Genomic DNA, 22,038 nt, shown 5'->3' on the forward strand with positions numbered 1-22,038 from the left:
GTGAGAGGTGGTGATTGCACTGGGGAAGTGACTCTCAAGTGTTGAGGGCTGGTGCTCCGGGGCTTTGTCTCTTCTGACAAAGACCTTGCCCTCGGCTTTGTATTGGGTGGGGAGGCAGCACAGAGAGTGGAACCAGGGTACCGTGCTTACGGTGGTCTGTGCGCTGAACAGGTGGGTTGCTGCATTTTGGAGCTTTTCCAGGTTCTGCATTTTCATTCCCAGGTGCAGCAAGTTGTGATAATCAGGCCTGGGCATCACCTTGGCCAGCTCTGCCATGGGGATGTGGGGAGTGGGGTGCAGGTGGGTGCATTTGCTGCTGTGACTCTTTGGGCACCCAGTGTCTTTGAGGAGCCCAGAAGGACCCCCAGGCCACTGACAGATGTAACAACCTGCAGGAGATGCCTTCAATAGCAGGGGGTCAGAGGAGGTGAGTTGTTCAAAGTGCTTCCCACCAGCATCAGCTCTGCATGGGCTGGCCTCTGCTCCTCAGACAGGTGCTGAACTCAGACAGGTGCCGGAAGAGCCGGGGCTGGCTGTCTCTGATGTGGATGGGTGGGGCTGGCCATGTCTGTGACTGCTGCCCTTCAGCCCATCCTGTATCCCCAGCTCTCTCTGTGGCTCCGTACAGATGCTGAGTAAAGTGGGGGAAGATTGAGCCCCAGAACACTGCAAAGGTGAGGGCCCTGGGGATGGAAGGACTGTTGCCCATAATGACCCTGTGAGTGGATAGAAAAAGGAGGGCATAACAGTTCATCCCAGGGCTTTATGGAGGCAGGACCATGCTTGCTGATCGGGTAGCCAGTGCTACCAAAGGTGGCTGTTCCTCCCTCCAACTCTGGTGGATGGCCTCTTCCTGGCAGAGTGTAGGGTGGTCCCTGTCTCTGCCCTGGTGCCTGACAGACGGAAGCAGAGCACACCAATGCTCTGGCCATGCCCCCTTAGAGCTGTGAGGGGCGGTGCAGAGCCATTACACAGGCCTTGTCTTCTGCAGGGCTTCCCCCCATGCCAGGGGAATTCCACTGTGCCTGGTTCGCTGTGCTGCTGAAGCTGGGATAAATGGGCCACAGTGCAGTGCTGAGTCAGGGACTCTTTGCGGAGTGCCGTTGCCTTGAGTTCCTCCATGTGCAACACAGAGATGAGTATCCAGCGGCGAGTTTGTAACGTGAGCTGCTATTGCAGCGGGTCTCTAATGGGTGTGATTACTGAACGCTTGTGGCTAGTGGTCAGGGCACGACTGGAGCATCACCTGCCCAGCCCCGATGCTTAGACTCTACCCAGAGTAAGGGGGAAAGATGGCTGAAGGCATGGGGTGAGGGCACAAGCACACAGGATAAGCTGATGAGGGTGAGAAGGTTGGTGTGACCAGTAGTGTCGAGTCGACCAACTGGAGGGTGAGGCTGGAGGAGAGGCCACAGGGCTTCTGTCTGTCTCAATACTGTCTCCTCCTTAGCATTGTGCTCACAACATCTAAATCCCCCCGTGCCAGGCTCCTTGGGTTTGATTGTGGGAAGAAGTGGCTGAGATTGGTGCTTGTTCTGATCTCTCCCAGCAGCCAGCCTTGTAGCCAAGTCCTCCCCTCCTCCCCCTGCTCTTGTGAGCTTGGCATTTCTGTTGCTCCCATGCTGTGAGCTGTGGTGACAGTGTAGGATCTGGCAGTGGGAGGGAGCTCTTGGACAGTCCAGTGCAGGACTTTGAAGATAAGGAGTGAGCCTTGCATTTGGCCCCAGTGTTTATCCAGGAGCCTGTGCAGAGCGGAGCGCAGGTGTTGTCCCACAAACTTACACAGGATCGTTTTAGGGGTCAAGACAAAGATGCCACATTTATTATTAATCTGTAACTATTAGCAAATACCTTAATGCTTATACACATACACTCACACACACACACACACACCAAAATGTTCTGCAGCTGCTGGATAGTTACCGGTCCTGATTGTAGTTTGAGTTCGCAGCTTGGGATCGGAGCTCGTGGCAGCTAACTGGCCAGGAAAGCTGAGCACGAGGAGGAGCCGGGTCTCTGTCGGGCGCGCACCGATGCTCCTTGATGTTGATAGCAGAACGTTACCCAAAGTCTCTCATCTCACCCTTCCTTTATTATAGGCTTTTAGTTTGGATCCAAAGTCTCTAGGTCTTGCTGTGTCACGCCGCCTCTGGGTTTGGTGCTTGATCACCCGTCAATTGCAGGTGTGACTGTCAGCCTGGGACCTGGCTTTGATCTTCCTTCTGTTGTTTTTTTTCTTTTTAGGGTGGATGCTTCTTGCTTGAGTTAGGGCTGTTGTCTAGTTCTTCAGCCGTTGGTATTTGAACGTTATCTCATCAGGACGGGCTGGTGCTGGAGGTTGATTCTATCACCCATACATACCTCATTCACACATCTCAACTAGACTAATAAAATTACAGTATGGCTTGCAAAAATGGAGGCTGCAGCACAAGCCTTTTACAAAATGGAGTTAGCATTTTAAAATGGGTTTTGAATTACAATATTGCACAGAAGTTACAATGTTACAATGTAGGCAAAATGGCAAGTGTAATGAAAGTTACAATGTAGGCAAAATGGCAAGTGTAATGAAAGTTACAATGGTACAGTGAATAACTAAAAACAATTTCATTCACATTGGTTCTACACAGGTGTGTTGTGCTGTGCACACCTGTGCTGTCAAGTAGCTTGGCTGCTGTGTCTTCGTCACTCCTGCTGGGTGCATTGCCCTGTGGCCTGGTGGCCAGGAGTGCGTGGATGGCCACAGCCCTGGGGCTCAGGCTGGGGGTCAGGTTGCTCACCAGCCACGGCTGGAAGAGGGCATGGTTTGCAGCCCTCACTGGTTGGCTACCCAGCCATGGTGACAAGCCCAGAAGGTCCCTAAGGCAAGCAAGTGTGTGCGAATCACCACAGTGGACAGGCTAGAGGGGGAAGCGAGAGCAGTGGGAGGAGGCTGCCCATTTGGGGGTTGGGGTGGAGACTCAGGGGAGGATTTGTGTGAGGGGAGAGGCATGTTAAAGGCAGAGCGAAAGGGGAGGGATGACTGGGGATTCAGGTTGGAGATGGAGGGTGGGAAGGAGCTGAAGGAGGGGCTGAGGGAGGAGGGGAGGAGATGGAGGGAGGGAGAGGGGACTTGGCACCTGATAGCACCCAGGACTGAAGATCCCCTGCAGTCTGCTTGGTGTGTGTGTGTGTGTGTGTGTGTGTGTGTGTGTGTGTGCGTGCAGCCAGTGCAGGTGTGTGTGTAGCTGTGTACATGGGGGTGGGTGGGTTGCAGTGTATGGCCATATCGAGGGAAGGGTGGGGCTGTGTTTGGGGAGGCATCTTGGTTAGTGGCTGTAGTGTGGGGGGAGGGGGCAGCAGCATGTGGCCATTTAGGGAAAGGGAGCATTGGGGCAGGGCTCTGCATGGGAGGCCACCGGTGGTGCATGGCCATGTATGTGGAGGGGGCAGCAGTGCCTGGCTGTGTATGAGAGGGAATGTTCTGTGCATGGCCATTTATGTTGGGGGTTGGGGAGCTATGTATGTGTGGGGGGCGGCAGTGCATGGCCGTGTATATGGGGGATGCGGTGGTGCATGGCCATATATGTTTGGGGGTATCACAGTGCATGGCTGTATACATGGGGAGGCATGGCTGTGTATGGGGGGGCGGTGGTGTGTGGCCATGTACATGGTGTGGGGGGGGGGAATGGTCGTGCATGGCTGTGTATGTGGGGGGAGGCAGCGGTGCGTGGAGGGGGTGGCGGGGCATGGCATGCAGTGTGCTCCAGTGCACGGCCCATTCCCATGTGGGTTCCAAACTCCAGTGGCAGTGGGTCTCTCATCCCTGCAGTGGAGCCCTGAGTGGAATGAAGCCCACTGTGCTGAGGTGCAGGACAGAGACATTAGGGGAGCTCTGCAAAGCCTGCCTTTCTCTTCTCCGTTGTAATCTTTTGGGAGGATTTTGACTGCTGCTATGATCCAGGTCTCCAGTGACTCATGGCACAGGCAGCCTCTACTCGATCAAAGCACTGCCCAGAGCATCAGGTGGAGCATTCCCAGGGTTGGGGAAGGGGTCCCAAGTCCCAGCCACAGGGCTGCCCAGAGGTTTCAGGGGGCCTGGGGCAAAGCAGTTTCGGGGGCCCCTTCCATAAAAAAAAGTTGCAATACTATAGAATACTATATTCTCGTGGGGGCCCCTGTGGGGCCCGGGGCCTGGGGCAAATTGCCCCACTTGCCCCCCCCCTCTGGGCGGCCCTGCCCAGCCATGCACAAACCCCAAGACCACCCATTAATCCTTTCATCTCCACAGCCTTGGGGAGGGAGGGCAGGGTCCCAGGGTTCATCCCTTGCAGGGAGCTGGATCCATGCAATGCGCAGGGATCAGGCGCTGCCTGTGAACTGCACATCTCTCTTTGTGCAGCATGTAGCCAGCATGAGTCTGTGAAGGATCCACTTGGTCCAGGGAAGGGCAGCATTGGGCACTCGGGACAGTACTTGAGACTGCCCTGTAACCATGTCTGCTTGTGTCCCACAGCCCAAAGACCATCGCTGGCATTGCCTCAGCCGTCGTCCTCTTCGTGGCCATCGTTGCCACCATCATCTGCTGCTTCATGTGCTCCTGCTGCTACCTGTACCAGAGACGGCAGCACATGCGGACACCCTTCCAAGGTAGGGGCTGGCAGCACAACTACCCTCTGTGCTGCCACGGCCTGGGAAGAGCAGGGTGAGCCCAGGACAGGGGGCAGAGGGGGCACCAGAGGGGGCTCAGGCACAGGAAGTACTTGGTAAATGTTGGTTGGTTTAGTTCTCTTTGACTCTAGGCTGGGGAGAGAGGGGAGGGATGCAGTTAGGGTGACTGTAGTGTGTGTGTCCAGGAGGGAGGGAGGGGAGGAAAATATTGACTAGCTGCTCATTAACTGAGCACTGTCCTTCCTGTGCACTGAATGCGGCATGGGAAAAAATACAACATGATCATGTATCATCATGCATATGCAAAAGGGGGGGGCTGAATTAAGGTTGCACAGGCAACCTTATTTCTGGCATTTCCTAACTTCTGTGTTTTTGACTTTGCAACCTTACCATAGTTTTTTGTGTGTAATGTTCTAGGTTTTTAAAACAGCAAACTGAAAAATCAGAAATTACATAACGTGCCTCATATTGACATCCACATGGGTCATCATCGGGTTTGGAACCTTTTGATCCACTGCACAGATCTCTTATCACTTGAGCTAAGGAAGTAATTGATCACAGTAGGTTGTCATCCTCTATATGGACCAGCACTAGAGAGACATTTTGCTAATGGGTTTCACAGATATTTGCTGACATCAGAGGAATGGTGAAACCCAGGATTTGTGGGTTCCATTCCAGGCTCTGCAGGGGGGTATTCTCTAGTGGTCACAGACACTCTACCTGTCCCGTCCCCCCCAATACACACACATATTTCACCCCTTCTGCCCTGTCTCTTCCAACCTGTCCCTAACCCGTCCTGTCCCCACCTCCAGCTCCTGGTCCCTGTTAAGCTGTCTGCAGTGGCTCAGGAGCATGAGTACCAACCTCAGGGCAGACTGTCAAGAAACAGGGCACACACCCCAAATTGGCTATGAGTTCTATATTTGTATTTCACCAACCAATCAAGTGTGAACTCCTCAGACACTACACCAGCCTCAACATGGAACCACAGACAGTTCCCTTGGGTACTCCGATCCATCTCGTGGGGTTATAGTAAATGAGCCTTGCGGTCTCTTCTATCCCTATGATTCTATGATCTTGCCACCCAGAGAAGCTTGCCTTTGTGGTTGATGGTCCCTTACACCCAACATCACCATAATATTCAGGTTTCTCCAAGTCCCAAAGGACTTACCGCAGGTCACTTGCACCTCAGATCTCACACCAAAGACAACACTTGTAGCCAATACTATAATATATTAACTAAAGAGTTAATAACTAAGGCCTGGTCTACACTAGGAGGTTATGTTGAATTTAGCAGCGTTAACTCGAATTAACCCTGCACCCATCCACACAACGAAGCTATTTATTTTGACATAGAGGTCTCTTTAAATCGATTTCTGTACTCCTCCCCGACGAGGGGAGTAGCGCTAAATTCGACATGGCCATGTCGAATTAGGGTAGGTGTGGATGTAATTCGACGCTAATATCTCCGGGAGCTATCCCACAGTGCACCACTCTGTTGACGCTCTGGACAGCAGTCCGAGCTCGGATGCTCTGACCAGCCACACAGGAAAAGCCCCGGGAAAATTTGAATTCCTTTTCCTGTCTGGCCAGTTTGAATCTCATTTCCTGTTTGGACATCATGGCGAGCTCAGCAGCACTGGCAATGATGCAGAGCTCTCCAGCAGAGGTGACCATGCAATCGCAGAATAGAAAGAGGGCCCCAGCATGGACTGATCGGGAAGTCTTGGATCTGATCGCTGTGTGGGGCGATGAGTCCATGCTTTCGGAGCTGCGATCGAAAAAACGGAATGCGAAGATCTACGAGAAGATCTCCAAAGCCATGACGGAGAGAGGATACAGCCGGGATGCAACGCAGTGCCGCGTGAAAATTAAGGAGCTGAGACAAGGGTACCAGAAGACCAAAGAGTCAAACGGATGCTCCGGATCCCAGCCCCACACATGCCGTTTCTACGAGGCACTGCATTCCATTCTAGGTGCGGCCGCCACCACTACCCCACCACTGTCCGTGAACTCTGACGATGGGGTATTGTCGACGGCCACTTCCTCGGAGATGTTCGCGGACGGGGAAGATGAGGAAGGAGATGAGGAGGATGAGGCAATCGACAGCGCTTTCAACGCTGATTTCCCCGACAGCCAGGATCTCTTCATCACCCTCACGGAGATCCCCTACCAACCCTCCCAAGGCGGTAACCCAGACCGTGAATCAGGGGAAACATCAGTAGGTAAGTGTTTTAAACATTTATTTTGAACAGAATAGGAATGGTATCTTAATAATGGGTTTTTCATGATTAGTTTGCCCTAGGCGCTTTAGTTTCTAGTCCTTGCCAGTGCAGCTACTGGAAAAGTTTGTCAACATGTCCGGTTTTTCATGATTAGTTTGCCCTAGGCGCTTTAGTTTTTAGTCCTTGCCAGTGCAGCTACTGGAAAATTCTGTCAATATGTCCGGGGATAGAGCAGAAATCCTCCTGGGACATCTCCACGAAGGTCTCCTGGAGGTATTGTGAAAGCCTTTGCATCAGGTTCCTGGGGAGAGCGGCCTTATTGCGTCCTCCATGGTAGGAAACTTTTCCGCGCCAGGCTAGCAGCAAGTACTCCGGGATCATTGCCTCACAAAGCCTGGCAGCATACGGCCCTGGTGCTTGCTGGCATTCACGCAGCATGCGGTCTTTCTCTGTCTCCGAAATCCTCATCAGAGTGATATCACTCATGGTGACCTGCTTTGAATAAGGGGAACGTTAGTATTGGGACTGATTGCCTGTTCCTTTACATAACTGTAGCCAGCCGTTTACAGGCACGCGGTGGAGGCGTGACGGGGCAGCATGCAGGGATCTTTCCCGGGGACAGCCGCGAGGGGGTTGGGACAGGGGCAGAGTTCATGCTGGCTGGATTGCCGGCAGCAGGAACTGGCCAACGCTAGGAGCATTGCTTGGAACGTGAAAGGAGGGCACTGCTATAAATTAAGCTTTAAGCAGCCAAAAGTCTATTGCTTACCATGTCCGCCTGCTAGCCGAATTCCATTGTCCGGCCCTGCTTGTGTGATCTGTACAGCAAGACCCCAGGCACTCAATGGGAAGGCCGAAAATTCGACCTTGTACTGAGTGCACATGTGATAGGTGCTGTGCATGGTCTTGTTCACAGAGAAAGACTATATTCATTGTTCGCAAAACTGTATCTTTCTGAGGAATTCACTCCCTTTTTCCCATCCCACAGCTGCGAGTGTCTCCCGAGCTACCCCGGCATCCCCCTCCCAGAGGCTGGCGCAGATCAGGCGACGAAAGAGAAGGACACGGGACGAGATGTTCTCAGAACTTATGGGCTGCTCCCGAGCCGAGGCGGCACAGCAGACCCAGTAGAGGGAGAACATGTCGCAATACCAGCGATCACACAGCGAACGGGAGGACAGGTGGCGGCAGGAAGACCAGCAGGCGACTCAAACGCTGCTTGGACTAATGAGGGAGCAAACGGACACGCTCCGGCGCCTTGTAGATGTTCTGCAGGACCGGAGGCAGGAGGACAGAGCCCCGCTGCAGTCTCTCTCTAACCGCCCTCCCCCGCCACAAAGTCCCATCCCCCCCTCACCCAAAGTCCCAAGAAGGAGGGGCGGCAGGGGCCGTGAAAACAGTCACTCCACCCCTGCAGACTGCTCAAGTAACAGAAGGCTCTCATTCCCAAAGATTTGATAAGTCCTTTCCTTCACTCCAAAAGCACCTCACCCAAGCCCCCGTCCCAGTTTCATCCCCTAACTGTGTAGTTGTTAATAAAAAAATACGTTTCTGTTAATTACTGTTTCCGTCATGTTCTTTTAGAGGAGAGTGTGTTTGAAGGGGGGGAAGGGGTTGGTAATTGGAGAGGACAGTCACCTTTACCAGGGCACAGACACGGGGGCAGGTTCAGCAGAAGGTCACACACACATTGCAGTCACTAGGCACCCTGGTCAGTCTGGGAGGTGGTTTTCATGTTCTGTGTGGGGGGGCTATGTGAGTTTGTGGCGGGGGAGGGCGGTTACAGATCTTATGCAGCGGTCCTTAGCCTGGATGACAGAGCCACGCAGCAGGGGATCTGTAACCGCCCTCCCCCGCCACAAAGTCACATAGCCCCCACACACAGAGTCCCGAAAAGGAGGGGTGGCAGGCTCCGTTGAAACAACCAGTCCACCACTGCGGACCGCTCTAGAAGCAGGAGCCTGTCATTCCTCGAGTTTAGAAGCGTCCTTTCCATCACTACACCCGCTCCGCACCACAGTCTGCATCCCAGTTTCAACACTTTACCACGAAATCCTTAATAAAGAAAACGGTGTTAATGAACAAAGTTTCATTTATTTTATTTCTAAAGGTGTGTTGGAAGGAGGGGAAGGGGGTTGGTAACTGGAGAGGATAGTCAACATTAACTGAGTAAAGAAACAGGGGCAGGTTCAGCTTCTGAATAAACAAACTTAATAGTCACAGGTTACCCTGCTCACTCTGGAACCTAGCTTTCAAAGCATCCTGGATGCACAGCGCGTCCCGCTGGGCTCTTCTAATCGCCCGGCTGTCTGGCTGGGCGTAATCAGCAGCCAGGCGATTTGCCTCAACCTCCCACCCCGCCATAATCGTCTCCCCCTTGCTCTCACAGAGATTGTGGAGCACACAGCAAGCTGCAATAACAATGGGGATATTGGTTTCGCTGAGATCAGAGCGAGTCAGTAAGCTTCTCCATCTCCCCTTCAGACATCCAAAAGCACACTCCACCACCATTCTGCACTTGCTCAGCCGATAGTTGAAGAGTTCTTTTTCACTGTCCAGGGCACCTGTATAGGGCTTCATGAGCCAGGGCATTAGCGGGTAGGCTGGGTCCCTGAGGATGACTATAGGCATCTCCACATCCCCAACAGTTATTTTGTGGTCCGGGAAGTAAATACCTTCCTGCAGCCGTCTAAACAGACCAGAGTTCCTGAAAACGCGAGCATCATGAACCTTGCCCAGCCATCCGACGTTGATGTTGGTAAAACGTCCCCTATGGTCCACCAGTGCTTGCAGCACCATTGAAAAGTAGCCCTTTCGGTTAATGTACTGGCTGGCTTGGTGGGCCGGTCCCAGGATAGGGATGTGAGTTCCATCTATAGCCCCACCGCAGTTTGGGAATCCCATCGCAGCGAAGCCATCTATGATCACCTGCACGTTTCCCAGGGTCACTACCTTTGAGAGCAGTAGCTCAACGATTGCGTTGGCTACTTGCATCACAGCAACTCCCACGGTAGATTTGCCCACTCCAAAGTGATTCGCGACTGACCGGTAGCTGTCTGGCGTTGCAAGCTTCCAGAGGGCTATGGCCACTCGCTTCTGGACAGTCAGGGCTGCTCGCATCCGGGTGTCCTTGCGCTTCAGGGCAGGGGACAGCAACTCACAAAGTTCCAGGAAAGTTCCCTTATGCATCCGAAAGTTTCGCAGCCACTGTGATTCATCCCAGACCTGCAGCACTATGCGGTCCCACCAGTCCGTGCTTGTTTCCCGGGCCCAGAATCGCCATTCCACAGCATCAACATGACCCATTGCCACCATGATGTCCACGGCGCGGGGTCCCGTGCTTTGCGAGAGGTCTGTGCCCCTCTCAGACTTAATGTCCTCACCGCGCTGCCGTAGCCTCCTCGCCTGATTTCTCAGCATCTGCCTCTGAAAAAGGTGGATGATAAGGTGCGAGGTGTTGACAACGGCCATAACTGCAGCGATGATCGCAGCAGGCTCCATGCTCGCAGTGCTGTGGCGTCCGCGCTGTCACTGACCAGAAAAGTGCGCGAACTGATTGCCCGCCGGCGCTTTCATGGAGGGAGGGCGGGAGGGAGGGTTGAATGATGATAGTTACCCAAAACCACCCTCGACACATTTTTTGCCCCAGTAGGCATTGGGGGCTCGACCCAGAATTCCAATGGGCAGCGGGGACTGCGGGAACTGTGGGATAGCTGCCCACAGTGCACCGCTTCCAATGTCGACGCTTGCCCCATTAGTGTGGACTCACAAAGATGAATTACTGTCCTTAGGGTGGATACACATGTTCGACTTTGTAATATCGGTTCCACAAATTTGCTTTAAGTAAAATCGAACTACTCTCGTAGTGTAGACATACCCAAAGAAAAAGAAATGAGAGTTATTTACAAGGTTAAAGCAGGTAAACATACACACACAAATGAGTTACAGTCTTAGGTTCCAAAAGGTAACAGAGGCTGCTGTAATATGTAATATGTAATATGTCCTCTAGGGCTAACCCAGGCTAAGCAGCTGGGGATCCCTTGCTTGTGCTTAGAAATCTTGCCCTCACAAAGTCCAAGCAGCAAAGAGATCCAGTTCTTCCTGTCAGGGATTTTTATTCCCTTCCCGCAGAGCTCAAGCTGATGGGACGAGTCCTCATGCACAGCTCCTCTTCATTGGTATGGGGGGGGCGCAATCAACAAAGTATTTTGTTCTCTGATGTTCCACAACAATTCGTCTGGTGTCTAAATTCCCAACTGTACATATAAAATGATGGGGTCTAAATTAGCTGTTACCATTCAAGAAAGAGATCTTGGAGTCATTGTTGATAGTTCTCTGAAAACATCCACTCAATGTGCAGCGGCAGTCAAAAAAGCGAACAAAATGTTGGGAATCATTAAAAGAACGGGATAGATAATAAGACAGAAGATATCATTTTGCCTCTGTATAAATCCACAGTACACCCACATCTTGAATACTGCGTGCAGATGTGGTCACCCCATCTCAGAAAAGATATATTGGAATTGGAAAAGGTTCAGAAAAGGATAACAAAAATGATTAGGGGTATGGAACGGCTTCCGTATGGGGAGAGATTTATAAGAATGTGACTTTTCAGCTTGGAAAAGAGACGAATAAGGGGGGATATGATAGAGGTCTATAAAATCATGACTGCTGTGGAGAAAGTAAATAAGGAAGTGTTATTTACTCCTCATAACACAAGCACTAGGGGTCACCAAATGAAATTAATAGGCAGCAGATTTAAAACAAACAAAAGGAAGTATTTCTTCACACAAAGCACAGTCAACCTGTGGAACTCTTTGCCAGAGGATGTTATGAAGGCCAAGACTATAACAGGGTTCAAAAATAACTAGATACATTCATGGAGGATAGGTCCATCAATGGCTATTAGCCAGGATGGGCAGGGATGGTGTCCCTAGCCTCTGTTTGCCAGATGCTGGGAATGGGAGGCAGGGAATGGATCACTTGATGATTACCTGTTCTGTTCATTCCCCCTGGGGCACCTGGCATTGGCCAGTCGGAAGACAGGATACTGGGCTAGATGGACCTTTGGTCTAACCCAGTGTGGCCGTTCTTATGTTCCTATGTTCTTTTGTTGGGCAGGAGATAACACCTCCTGTGGTAAACTAGTATTTCACACTTGGTAATGCTTCTGGTGCTTTTACAGGTTCAGAGCAAACACTTAAATACTACCTTGTAACATGGGTAAGAATACGATTTAGTCATGGGGGGACTTTCCAGGACCTCCAGGACTTCTTCTGGGTCAGGGCTGGAGCTGAGGCTCGCGGAACAGCTGGCCAGTGGCCAGCCCCAGGGCCGCTGGAGCGGGGGGGTGGGGCGCGAGGTGGGGTGCAGGGTGGCATGGCGCCGGAGCAGCAGACCAGCAGTCAGCCCTGGGGCTGCCAGAGCAACGGCCACCACAGCCAACCCTGGGGCCACCAGAACAATGGTTGGAGGGGCTGGCCAACAGCTGACTGATGGCCAGCCCCAGGACTGCCGGAACAGCAGCTGCTGGAACAGCTGACCGGCAGCCAGCCCCACAGACACGGAGCAGCTGCCGCCGGAATGGCGGCTGCAGTCAGCCTGGGACTGCTGGAGCAGCGATCAGGCCGGAGCAGCAGCCCCTGGAACCACTGGCCAGTGGCTAGCTGGGGGGCTGCCAGAGCATAACAGCCGGGGGTGCTGCAGGGATAGCTGACCAGCAGTCAACCCCAAGGCTGCCAAACAGCTGACCAGCAGCCAGCCTCCAGCTGCTGGTGCAGTAGTCCCCGGCCTGCTAGAGCAGCAGCTGGGGTTGGGTCAGCCCTCCTGGGGATGGAGCAGCAGCAGTCAGCCCCTGCTGCAGGAGCAGCAGCATGGCTGGAGCAGATGCAAGCCCCAACCGTGCTCTGTTTGTTCCCTCCCCCCCCCCCAAGGTATTTTTAGTAAAAGTCAGGGACAGGTTGCAGGCTTCCATGAATTGTTGTTTATTGCCTGCGACCTGTCTCTGACTTCTACTAAAAATACCTGTGACAGAATCTTAAGGTATTATAAGTGAGATTAATGCCAGCAGCAATTTACAAGCATTCCATAAAGTCTAAACACCAAACGCATTTTCATAAACCTAATTCTTACTTTACAAATACTAACAGTCAGGGGAGCCAGACTGGTTTCTAGCTTTGCATTTGTCAGTGCTAGGGGCCTGGCATGAGCTGGCACCTGGCTTGCCAGCATCACAATCCCGGTCCCATTCTCCACTCATCTATATAATAAGATTCCAGGACTGTTACTCTGACATCTAGAGTGTCTGTTGAGTCCGTGTGAAGCAATGGAAAGAGCTCCAGGCCTGATTGAGGCCGTTTCTTTGTTGAGAATATCACCAGATTTGCAGTCTGTTACCATCCAGTTTTGAAGTTCTCAGCCATATGCCGCATATGATTTTGCGAATTACATCTCAGCAGAGACCAAGGGATGAATGGGCCCATGGGTGGCAGGTGAACCCCAGGTAGGGTGACCAGATGAGAGACATGAAATATCGGGACACAGAGGGGGAGTCGCCAGAGCATAGGAAAAATTGGTGGGGGCTGAGCATCCACCGGCAGCTCCCCGCCCCTTCCCCCACTGCACCAGCTCACCTCCGCTTCCCCTGAGCGGGCTGCGACGTCCTGCTTCTCCCCCCTCCCTCCCAGCACTTGCACCACCATACAGCTGATTCGCGCAAGCCTGGGAGGGAGGGGGGAGGAGGAGGAATGCGGCGTGCTTGGGGAAGAGGCGGGGCCAAGGCGGGGATTTGGGGAGGGATCCAATGGGGCAGGGATGGGGCGGAGTCGGGGCAGGGCCGGGGCTGAGTTGGGGGCAGGGAGGGCACGAGCCCCCTCCGCCTGTGCGCCGGAGTGCAAAATATTGGGACAATTTGCGTCCTGACCAAACATGGGTCGGTACGTGGTACTAACAAGTAAATATCGGGACAGTCCCGATAAAATCGGGACATCTGGTCACCCTAACCCCAGGCTCGGGGAGGCTAGCCCCCGATCCAGTCCAGTCCAGCCCAGCCCAGCCCACCCCTTCTGCCCAAGGCCCCGCCCCTCCTGCTAGAGGCCAGAACCCCCCTACCCCCTGCGTGGTTGCCAGCTACCTCCCACAGTCCCAGGCCACTCACAGCCCCGGAGTGCCGGGTGGTTGGGTGGGCAGCACATTCCCCCTGCCCCCCAGCGTACCAGGCGGGTGGCAGGGCCCTCCTCCCCCAGCCCCAGAGCACTGGGCAGGAGGGCGGGCGGCGTGCCCCCCTTCCCTGCAGCCCCAGAGTGCCCTCCCTCCAGCCCCGGAGCACAGGCTGGCCCCCATTAGCCCCAGCACCAGTCTAGGAGCCCCAGCCATGGGTGGCAGAGCCCCCCGCAGCACAGCACCGGGAAGCAGGAAGGGACCTGGGGGCGGAGCATGGGCGGGGTCACGCAAGGCTGTTTGGGGAGGCTCAGCCTTCCCTGCCCTTCAATACCTACTCCTGAGGGCATTCTGTGCCAAAAAATAAAAATTCTGCACACAATATTTTAAAATTCTGCTAATTTTATTTGTCAAATAAATGTAGAGTCTCCAGCATGGTGTTGGGGAGCACAGGCCACTGGCCGCACAGAGGTGGGAGATCACTGTGCAGCTCCCCCTCCCCCCGGGACACGAACTCAGCAGTGAGGCTGCACCCAACCCTGACACAGTGCAAGGGCCGGGCCTGCCCCAGAAACACCCCAGGGCCCTGTCCCTCCTTGTGGGCAGGCAGTCTCAGCAAGGCATAATCCAAGTGTGGAGGGGCTTAGAGTGGGGGGATCCAGGTGTGGGGTGAAAGAATTCTGTGTTGGGCAATCTGGGTGCTGGCAGCTCAGTGGGGGATCCAGCTGCAGAGGGGATCTGGATGCACAGGGGCTTGTTTGGGGGTGGTGGTTCTGGATGCAATGGTAATGAGACTCTGCACGGGGGTGAAGGTGGTTGGAGCTCAGCAGCGTGGGTCTGGGTATGGCGGGGATAGAGCTTGGCAGGGGGGTCTGGGTATGGGGTGCTCAGTGAGGGGTCCAGATGTGGGGGAAGTGGGTCTCATTGGGATGGAGATCCAGGTGCAGCTGGTTGGGGCTTGGTGGGGTGGGGATCCGGGTGAGGGTGGCTCATTGGAGTGGTTCAGGTGCAGGAGGAGTGGGGCTCATTGGGGGGGTTCTGAGTGTGCGGGGGTGAGGCTTGGCGGGAGGGTCTGGGCATGAGGGGGGCTAGATGCATGGGGGCAGATGGGGGTGCAGCTCCCTGTACAGGGATCCCTCCCTGTGCAACTCAGAAGCGATGGGTGCAGGAAGCAGGCGGCGGGGGGGGGGGGAGTTTGTAGTTTCCTGCAGCCAGGGGAGAAATCTGGGGGTGGGTTTGACCCAGCCCCAGATGCCATGCAGGGAAACAGGAAGTCCCATCCTCCCCATCCCAGCTGGGACTAGCAGCTGAGCCCAGCACAGGTTAGGAACCACCAGCCCGGTCTTCCCCAGTCCTGCCTCCTGCCCTACTGTGACTTACCTCTCTGCTGACTGCCCTGGGCACCCGAAACATACTCCTGGGGAAGGTTGCATGACTACTCTTGTGGCTTCCCTCTGCTTCCCCATCAGAAAGTCATTTTTCTGCGGGGAAGCAAAGAAATCTGCAGGGGACATAAATTCTGTGCATGCGCATTAGCACAGAGTTCCCCCAGGAGTAAATACTTGCCGCCCATGAATGGGCCCTAGAGACTGAGTGACCCTCTCCTACCCCCACGTCTCAATGGAGGGACATTCGCAGGGGGTGGGGGTGCCTACTGTGCTCCTTCTGTACTTGTTCTGTGACTCTATCTCTGGGGCTGCCAGCCCAGCACTACTCCCTGCACTGTGGTCACTGTAAAATGTTGGGCTGGAAGGAGGAACTATCTCTACTGTTTGCAGATAGTGAGTTTTAGGGGGTGTACATGGTCCCTGTAGCAGCTGAAGCAGGTTCCTGGGGCTCTCAGCAGAGAGGTTCACTTAGGATATGGGTGTCCAGCCCAGCAGAGCTTGGGATGTCACAGGGCCCCACTGCTCAGGGTAGAGCACGTCCTTTTGAAAGCCCCATGGGAGGTTTGGAGCAGTCACCTCCTCCGTTGGACGCCTGGCCTTTGCAGCTCCCTTAAACGTTTTGCTGGCCAATCCGGTGGTGAAGCTTGAGTCTGTGGTGCTTGCTAAGGGAGGGTCCAGTCCAGGCAGGAAGCTAGGGCTCTCGGGCCTGGGGATGGCGGCAATTTCCCACCCTGGGCATTCTAGCCCCAGTGCACAATGCTGTTTTAGTGCGCTATGGAGCTGCAGGCGTGGAATCATAGAATCATAGAATATCAGGGTTGGAAGGGACCACAGGAGGTCATCTAGTCCAACTCCCTGCTCAAAGCAGGACCAATCCCCAGACATATTTTTGCCCCAAAATGGAATGGTCCACAGGAGCTTGAGTGTCTCAGGGAGCTGTTTGATGCAGAGTCTCTTACAATGGGGGTGTCTGGGGTGGCCTGGTGGGATCTCTCTGTGGTGGAGTCTTGGGGTGGGGGTCTGCTGGAAGTTTGTCAGAGGGCCTGGAGTATTTCGGAGGCTCTGAGGTGCTTTGGGGGCTGGCTTGGAGAAAGCCTGCTGGAGGCGTCTCAAAAGGGGATGGGGAGGGGGTATTCGCTGCAGAGTGCCCCTGCTCTGTAGCAGGAGAGTGGCACTGCACACTCTGGGGCTTGAAGCGCAAACCTTGTCTTTGTCATGCAGGCCAGGAGATCCCGTTGTCCAGCTACCCAGCTCAGCCACCATTCACTTACCCTGTGGATCCCAAAGCAGGACCTGCACCCCCCCAGCCAGGCTATGCTCCCATGGCCATGTATCCGCCCACTGCCCCAGCTGCACAGTATCCGATGTACCCAGCAGGGCCCCCGCTGTACAACCCAACAGGTAAGAGCAGCAGGAACCACAACACTGCTTGAAGCTCTCTTCTTTACAGAGTTGCGTCCCTCCAAAACTAGGAGCCCTGGGGTCTCCCCCGACACTAATCGCTTAGGGGACAATCTGTATCCTCTGCCCTGAGATCCAGTACTCACAGCCATATTCTCAGAAGGGCTCAGCACCCAGCAGGTTCCATAGGGAGTGGGGGTTCATTGTTCTCTGGGTCGGGAGGGGAGGGGTTGTTTGTATTCATTGAGATGGAATAAAGGGTCCCAAAGTGTCAAAGGCGTTAACATGACCCTGTCACCATCCAACTTTAACCAGTGTTTACCAAGGTCCAGGGTTTGGTACATAGAGACCTCAGCCTGCTCAGTCCCACACACCAACCTACCATTACACATCTTTTAACACTTCAGTAAAGAGACAGAACAGAAGGGAAACCTGTGAAAGGCTTGTGTTGTAACAGCCTCTCTCATTCCCTGTCCCTTTAGCTGGAGAGTCTTGAAAGGAAAAAGCCCTTGTCTGAGTCTGACAGTCTTTTAGATGGTATCAGAGTGGGTAATAACCATCTATTTGGGTTAAAGAGAAGTTACTGGGCTGGAGCTGTTGTTGCTGCTGCTGTTAAAGTCTGATCCCACATCCTAGCAGACGAACCAAGACAAACACAGAGAAGTGGGAAAAGAACAGAACAGCCAGGAGAGGAAACGCAGCTTCTGTCTCTGGGGTCACTTGCTACGAAAGTGCTGGAAAACCCCAGGCCCAGCACACGCTCTGATCAGCCACTCTGGCTACGTCTACACGAACACTGCAATTACACATCTGTGGATGGCCTGTGCCAGCTGACGAAGGCTCGTGGGCCTCGGGTTAAGGGGCCGTTTAATTGTGGCATAGACATTCAGGCTTAGGCTGCAGCCCGAGCCCTGGGACCCTCCCACCTCGCAGGGTCCTAGAGTTCCAGCCTGAGCCCGAATGTCTGTACTGCAGTTACAACCCCTCAGCCTGAGCCCCTTGAGCCTGAGCCAGTACTGGTGTCATCAGGCCCCCCCGCCCGCAGCCTGGTCTGGTCAGGACATTTCTCAGGGTTAGGCAGGAGAAGATCTGGGGTCTGGGGTGGCAGCTGTGACGGTGAAGCTTGCTCCTTCCCCATCTCCTCTTTTTCAGTCCGCCAGTGTTGCAGAAGGCAGCTTCCCCTGAAAATCCCTTTTTGAGGACTCCAAAAGGGGTGATGGGTGGAATAGCCCAGCCCCTCAGTATTTTATTTATGGATTTAGCCTGTTTTCCAACATACCAATTGTGGTTAATTGATTTTCCAGTCACACCCTTCTCTTGTTTATCTGGCATGTTCTTAACACAGTCCTTTTATATTGGAAGCCCCTTTTGTTTGGATTAATTCTGTCTTCGGTCTCGCCGCTGCATCTTTTCCCATCAGCATTTGTTGTTATCAGTTCTTGGAACAGTTTATGAGCCTTCACTCATGTTTTACAGCTGAGCTTACAATTAGGGTAAATGTATAGGCGCAGTTATCACAACAGAGAGGATGGGAATCTCCATTGTTCTCCATTTGGAGAGGGCAGGGGAGGGAGTCTGTGCGGTTCCCCACGTGCAGAGGGACGGTCTGCATTGTTCTCCACGCAGGGAGGGCAGGAGAGGGGCAGTCTGCATAGTTCCCGATGTGGGGAGGAGTGGTCTGCGTAGTTCCCAATGTGGGGAGGGCGGGGGGGTGGTGGTGGTCTGCGTTATTCCCCATGGCACTTGCGTGCTTTGGAAAGCCTTGCCCCATGTGCCCCTGCTCTCGCCAGGGGCTCTCTGGCAGTGCTGTCACTTGCACACTCTTCCCCACTCCTGCTCCCTGGGGCCTGAATTCACCCCTCAGCCTGTGAGCTCCACTCGCCCAAGGCTGTGCTGGAGTCCCACTCTTCAGAGCTCATCTGCTTACCCTTGTGTAGAGGCAGCAGCCCCAGGGGGCTTGTCTGTGGGTACCTGATGGCACCAGGTCCATCCCTAGCGAAGGCAAGGCCCTGGCATGTGTTCCCTGGCTAGGGAAATGGTGAAATGGTGGTGTGGGCACTCCCCAGCCGAGCACACTCTAGGCTAGTATAGATAGGCCCTTGGTGATAGCATGAAGCTTGCAAAATGACCCTGTGGCTGCGGAGAGGGTGGGATTTTGGGTATGGGGCAGGAGAATGGTCCCCTGACCCTGATCTCCTCCACAGAGAGCAGGTGGCAGGTCCTCCGCTCAGTGCCGAAGGGAGAGTGCACTGCGGGCTGGCTTGTAGAACAGTGACAGCCTGTGTGTTCAATAGGCATTCCCTGCAACAGACCCAGAATTGATGGCCCTTGTATACTGAGGGGAGCTGGGCTAGAGCCCAGGCCTTAAGCCCCATAATGCCAGAGCTTGCCCTCAGCTGGCCATAGCAGTAGGTCCCTGAGTGTGTCGGCTGGGTGTGCTGCAGCCTCACCCACTCGCGTTATCCCAAAACCCCCAGGGCTGGGGCATGTGGGAGCCGTCTCATCCTGGCACTCGCTGCACTTGGTTCTGCTGAATGACGCTCTCCATCTCTTTCCTCCACAGCACCCCCGCCCTATCTCCCACCACAGCCCACCTACCCTGGAGCCTGAGGAGACCCCAGAGAGACTGCAAAGTCAGCGCCTTGTGTCCTGGACTGTGAGCTTATGAGCCCCTGCTGCGGGCTTCTCTGCTGCATTGTGACTCCTGTGAACCTCAGACACCCTGTGCCTGGTCCCAGACTAGCCATTGCCACCTTCTCCCTCAGCAAAGCGGTGCAGTACGCCCCCTGCCCTCTCCTGCCTGTTTCACTCAGGGACCATGCCAATTAGGGTCCCCTGGGTATGACAAGTGGGTCCCCCGAGGGTGGGCCAAATGGGTTCCCCCTGCAGTCCCTTGGGCATGATAAGTGGGTCTCTCCAGGGCCTACTGAATGGGGTACCCCCACAGTCACCAGGGTATGCCAAGAGGGGTATCCCAGGATGTGCCAAGTGGGGTACCCCTGCAGTCCCTGGGCCATTTCTGAGTGTCACAGCTCTGTCTGGCCTTAGTGAGGGAGGCTGAGTTCTGAGGGACCAAAATACACAACATGAGCACAAAGGAAGCTCTTGTGCAGCCAGACACTGGCTCCTTTGTGGGATGAGTTCCCTCTGCTGAAGCCGCCTCTGCGAAGGCTCCACCTGAGCTCAGCGCTCACAGGCACCGGGATCTCAATAGCCCAATTGTGAGGGGGAGCAATGCCCTGTTGGTGTGACCATGGTGTGACCATGGGCCCCTTGTCCTCCTGGCAGAGGCCAGCCCTTCCCAAGGGGCAGGTTAGCCTGAGAACGATTGCCATGGAACCAAGGTCTGGGGGGCTCCTAGGCAGCACCTCCTGTGGCATGGTGCAATTTCTCCAAACCTAGCATGAGAGCCCTGTCCATTTGCAGCTGCAGCAGGACAGGTGCAAGCCGCAGGCACCGGGGCAGGGCAGGGTGCCACTTGGCAGGCACCCACAGTCCTGTTGCTCAGTGGGGCCTGATACGGCTCGTTGCTCCCAGTGGGCTCCCTCCCGAAGGAGAAACCTCACATTAGGAGCTGCCATTGCAGCCTGTATGGGGCCGGGCATAGCACACTAACAGCGGATGGCCCCGCACTGCACTTGGGTGTCCAGGATCACTTGCCAAGCCCAGTGGGGCTCCTCTCATGGCCCCTGGATGGCAGGAGGCTCCTGCTTCCATCCAGCGTCTGGCTAGCATCATGCAGCTCAGCCCCACAAAGCAAGTGCGACCATTGCTCTCGCAGGTGAGCTGCAGCCCCCATGCTATTGCATCCTCTGTTCACTGGCCAAGGGGGCCCCCGCTCGCACCATGCTGCCCCCAGGGAGCAGTGGCAAGGTTAGGGGTTCACTGCGTCCAGGTGGCTCATGGGAGTAGCGGCAGGGGAGCTTACACTCAAGCTTCACAGGAGTCCCCCAGAGCTGGAGTGTGAATTTCCCTGGAGAAACACCATCTCCCCACCCCTGATCAGTGCCACCCTTCCTGACCCTCAGACTAGAGATCCCACCCCCACCCCATGCACATGGCAGGGCAGAGGGAAACTCTCCGCCTCCTCCCCTGCAGGCCGGGTTGGCTTCCCAGCCTGTCTCTTCCTCTCCTACTTTCCCTGCTCTACAAGTGGATAAACCTGTGACTGACCGTTCCCCAGGCGCATTGGGGTCCCTGGAAATGGGTAACAGAGATCAGTTCTCACCTTGTCTGTAGTGCCAGGGCACTGACTGTGGTCCCTGCCCAGCTGGCCAGGGTCATTTGGGGTCATTGCTCCTCCTAGTTCACTTCAGTACAGTATTTGAGACTGTTTACTGCCCTTTCCCTGGGGGAGACAGGAGGGCCTCTAGGACAGTTGGGCAGCCTGGGGCCATGGCCAGGTCACTGGGAAGCTAGGTGCGCAAGATTTGATCACTGGTCCGGCCTGTCCTGCCCTAGCTCCTGCTCTATTAAGTCAGACCTGCTGGCCCCTCTGGCCTGTGCCCTGCCACCTCAGACTCAGCCTATCTAGGCTGCTGGCATACCTCTGCCAACAGCTGGTATTTGGTGCTTCAAAGGAAAGCCACCTGGCCAATTGTGCAATACTGCCCAGGGGATTTCCCCTCCCTGACGCCTGCACTGAAGCCCAGATTATGCTTTTCCCCAAGAAGCAGGAGTAAGGCTTGGAGGCAGGAGGTGAGCTGCCTCATCACTCTATGTGTGGTGGCCTCCTGCTCCAGCCATGCACCCGCCTCCTGCTGCCCAGAGCCATGCAGCAGCCACTGCTGCGCTGTCATAGCTGGAATGACAAGTGTGTCCATCAGTGTGCACTAAAAACCTGATTAAACCTGTGCATAGGTAAACGCCTTCTGTGTTCTGGGACTTGAAGAGTGCAGGGTGACGCCTGGCGGGGGCAGGGACCATATTCAGCCTGGCTTCGGGTACCATCAAACATCCCAGCCACTGAGCAAGGAGCAGGGACAGACTCTTGGCCTTCAGGGCCCTCTGGCTGAGGGGAGGAGGCTGCACTATGGGGTGTGACAACAGCTCAGCTAGAAGGGTGAGTTTCCTTTACATAGTCCGTGACAACAAGCCCCCAGGGGGACACAGTCAGTGTCTCTGCCCTCAGCTGCTCAGGAGGCAAATCCCAGCGTGAGCATCCCGAGGAGGCAGAGTGCTCCTACACCTGCCTCCCTGTGCACAGAGCGTCACCCAGG

General features: G+C 54.7%; 1 protein-coding gene across 1 annotated transcript in view; it reads left to right on the forward strand.

The window, feature by feature from the left end:
- The window catches only part of SHISA4 (shisa family member 4), a 53,628-nt gene extending 34,199 nt beyond the window's left edge, over positions 1 to 19,429 (forward strand). The window contains exons 3-5 of the mRNA XM_065404284.1: positions 4,493 to 4,626; positions 16,640 to 16,819; positions 19,383 to 19,429. Coding sequence (XP_065260356.1) covers positions 4,493 to 4,626; positions 16,640 to 16,819; positions 19,383 to 19,429 — 361 coding nt within the window. The remainder of the gene's footprint in view (positions 1 to 4,492; positions 4,627 to 16,639; positions 16,820 to 19,382) is intronic.
- Positions 19,430 to 22,038: the final 2,609 nt, after the last annotated feature.

Source organism: Emys orbicularis, chromosome 4 (genome assembly GCF_028017835.1).
Source record: "Emys orbicularis isolate rEmyOrb1 chromosome 4, rEmyOrb1.hap1, whole genome shotgun sequence".
NCBI classification, from domain to species: Eukaryota; Metazoa; Chordata; order Testudines; family Emydidae; genus Emys; species Emys orbicularis.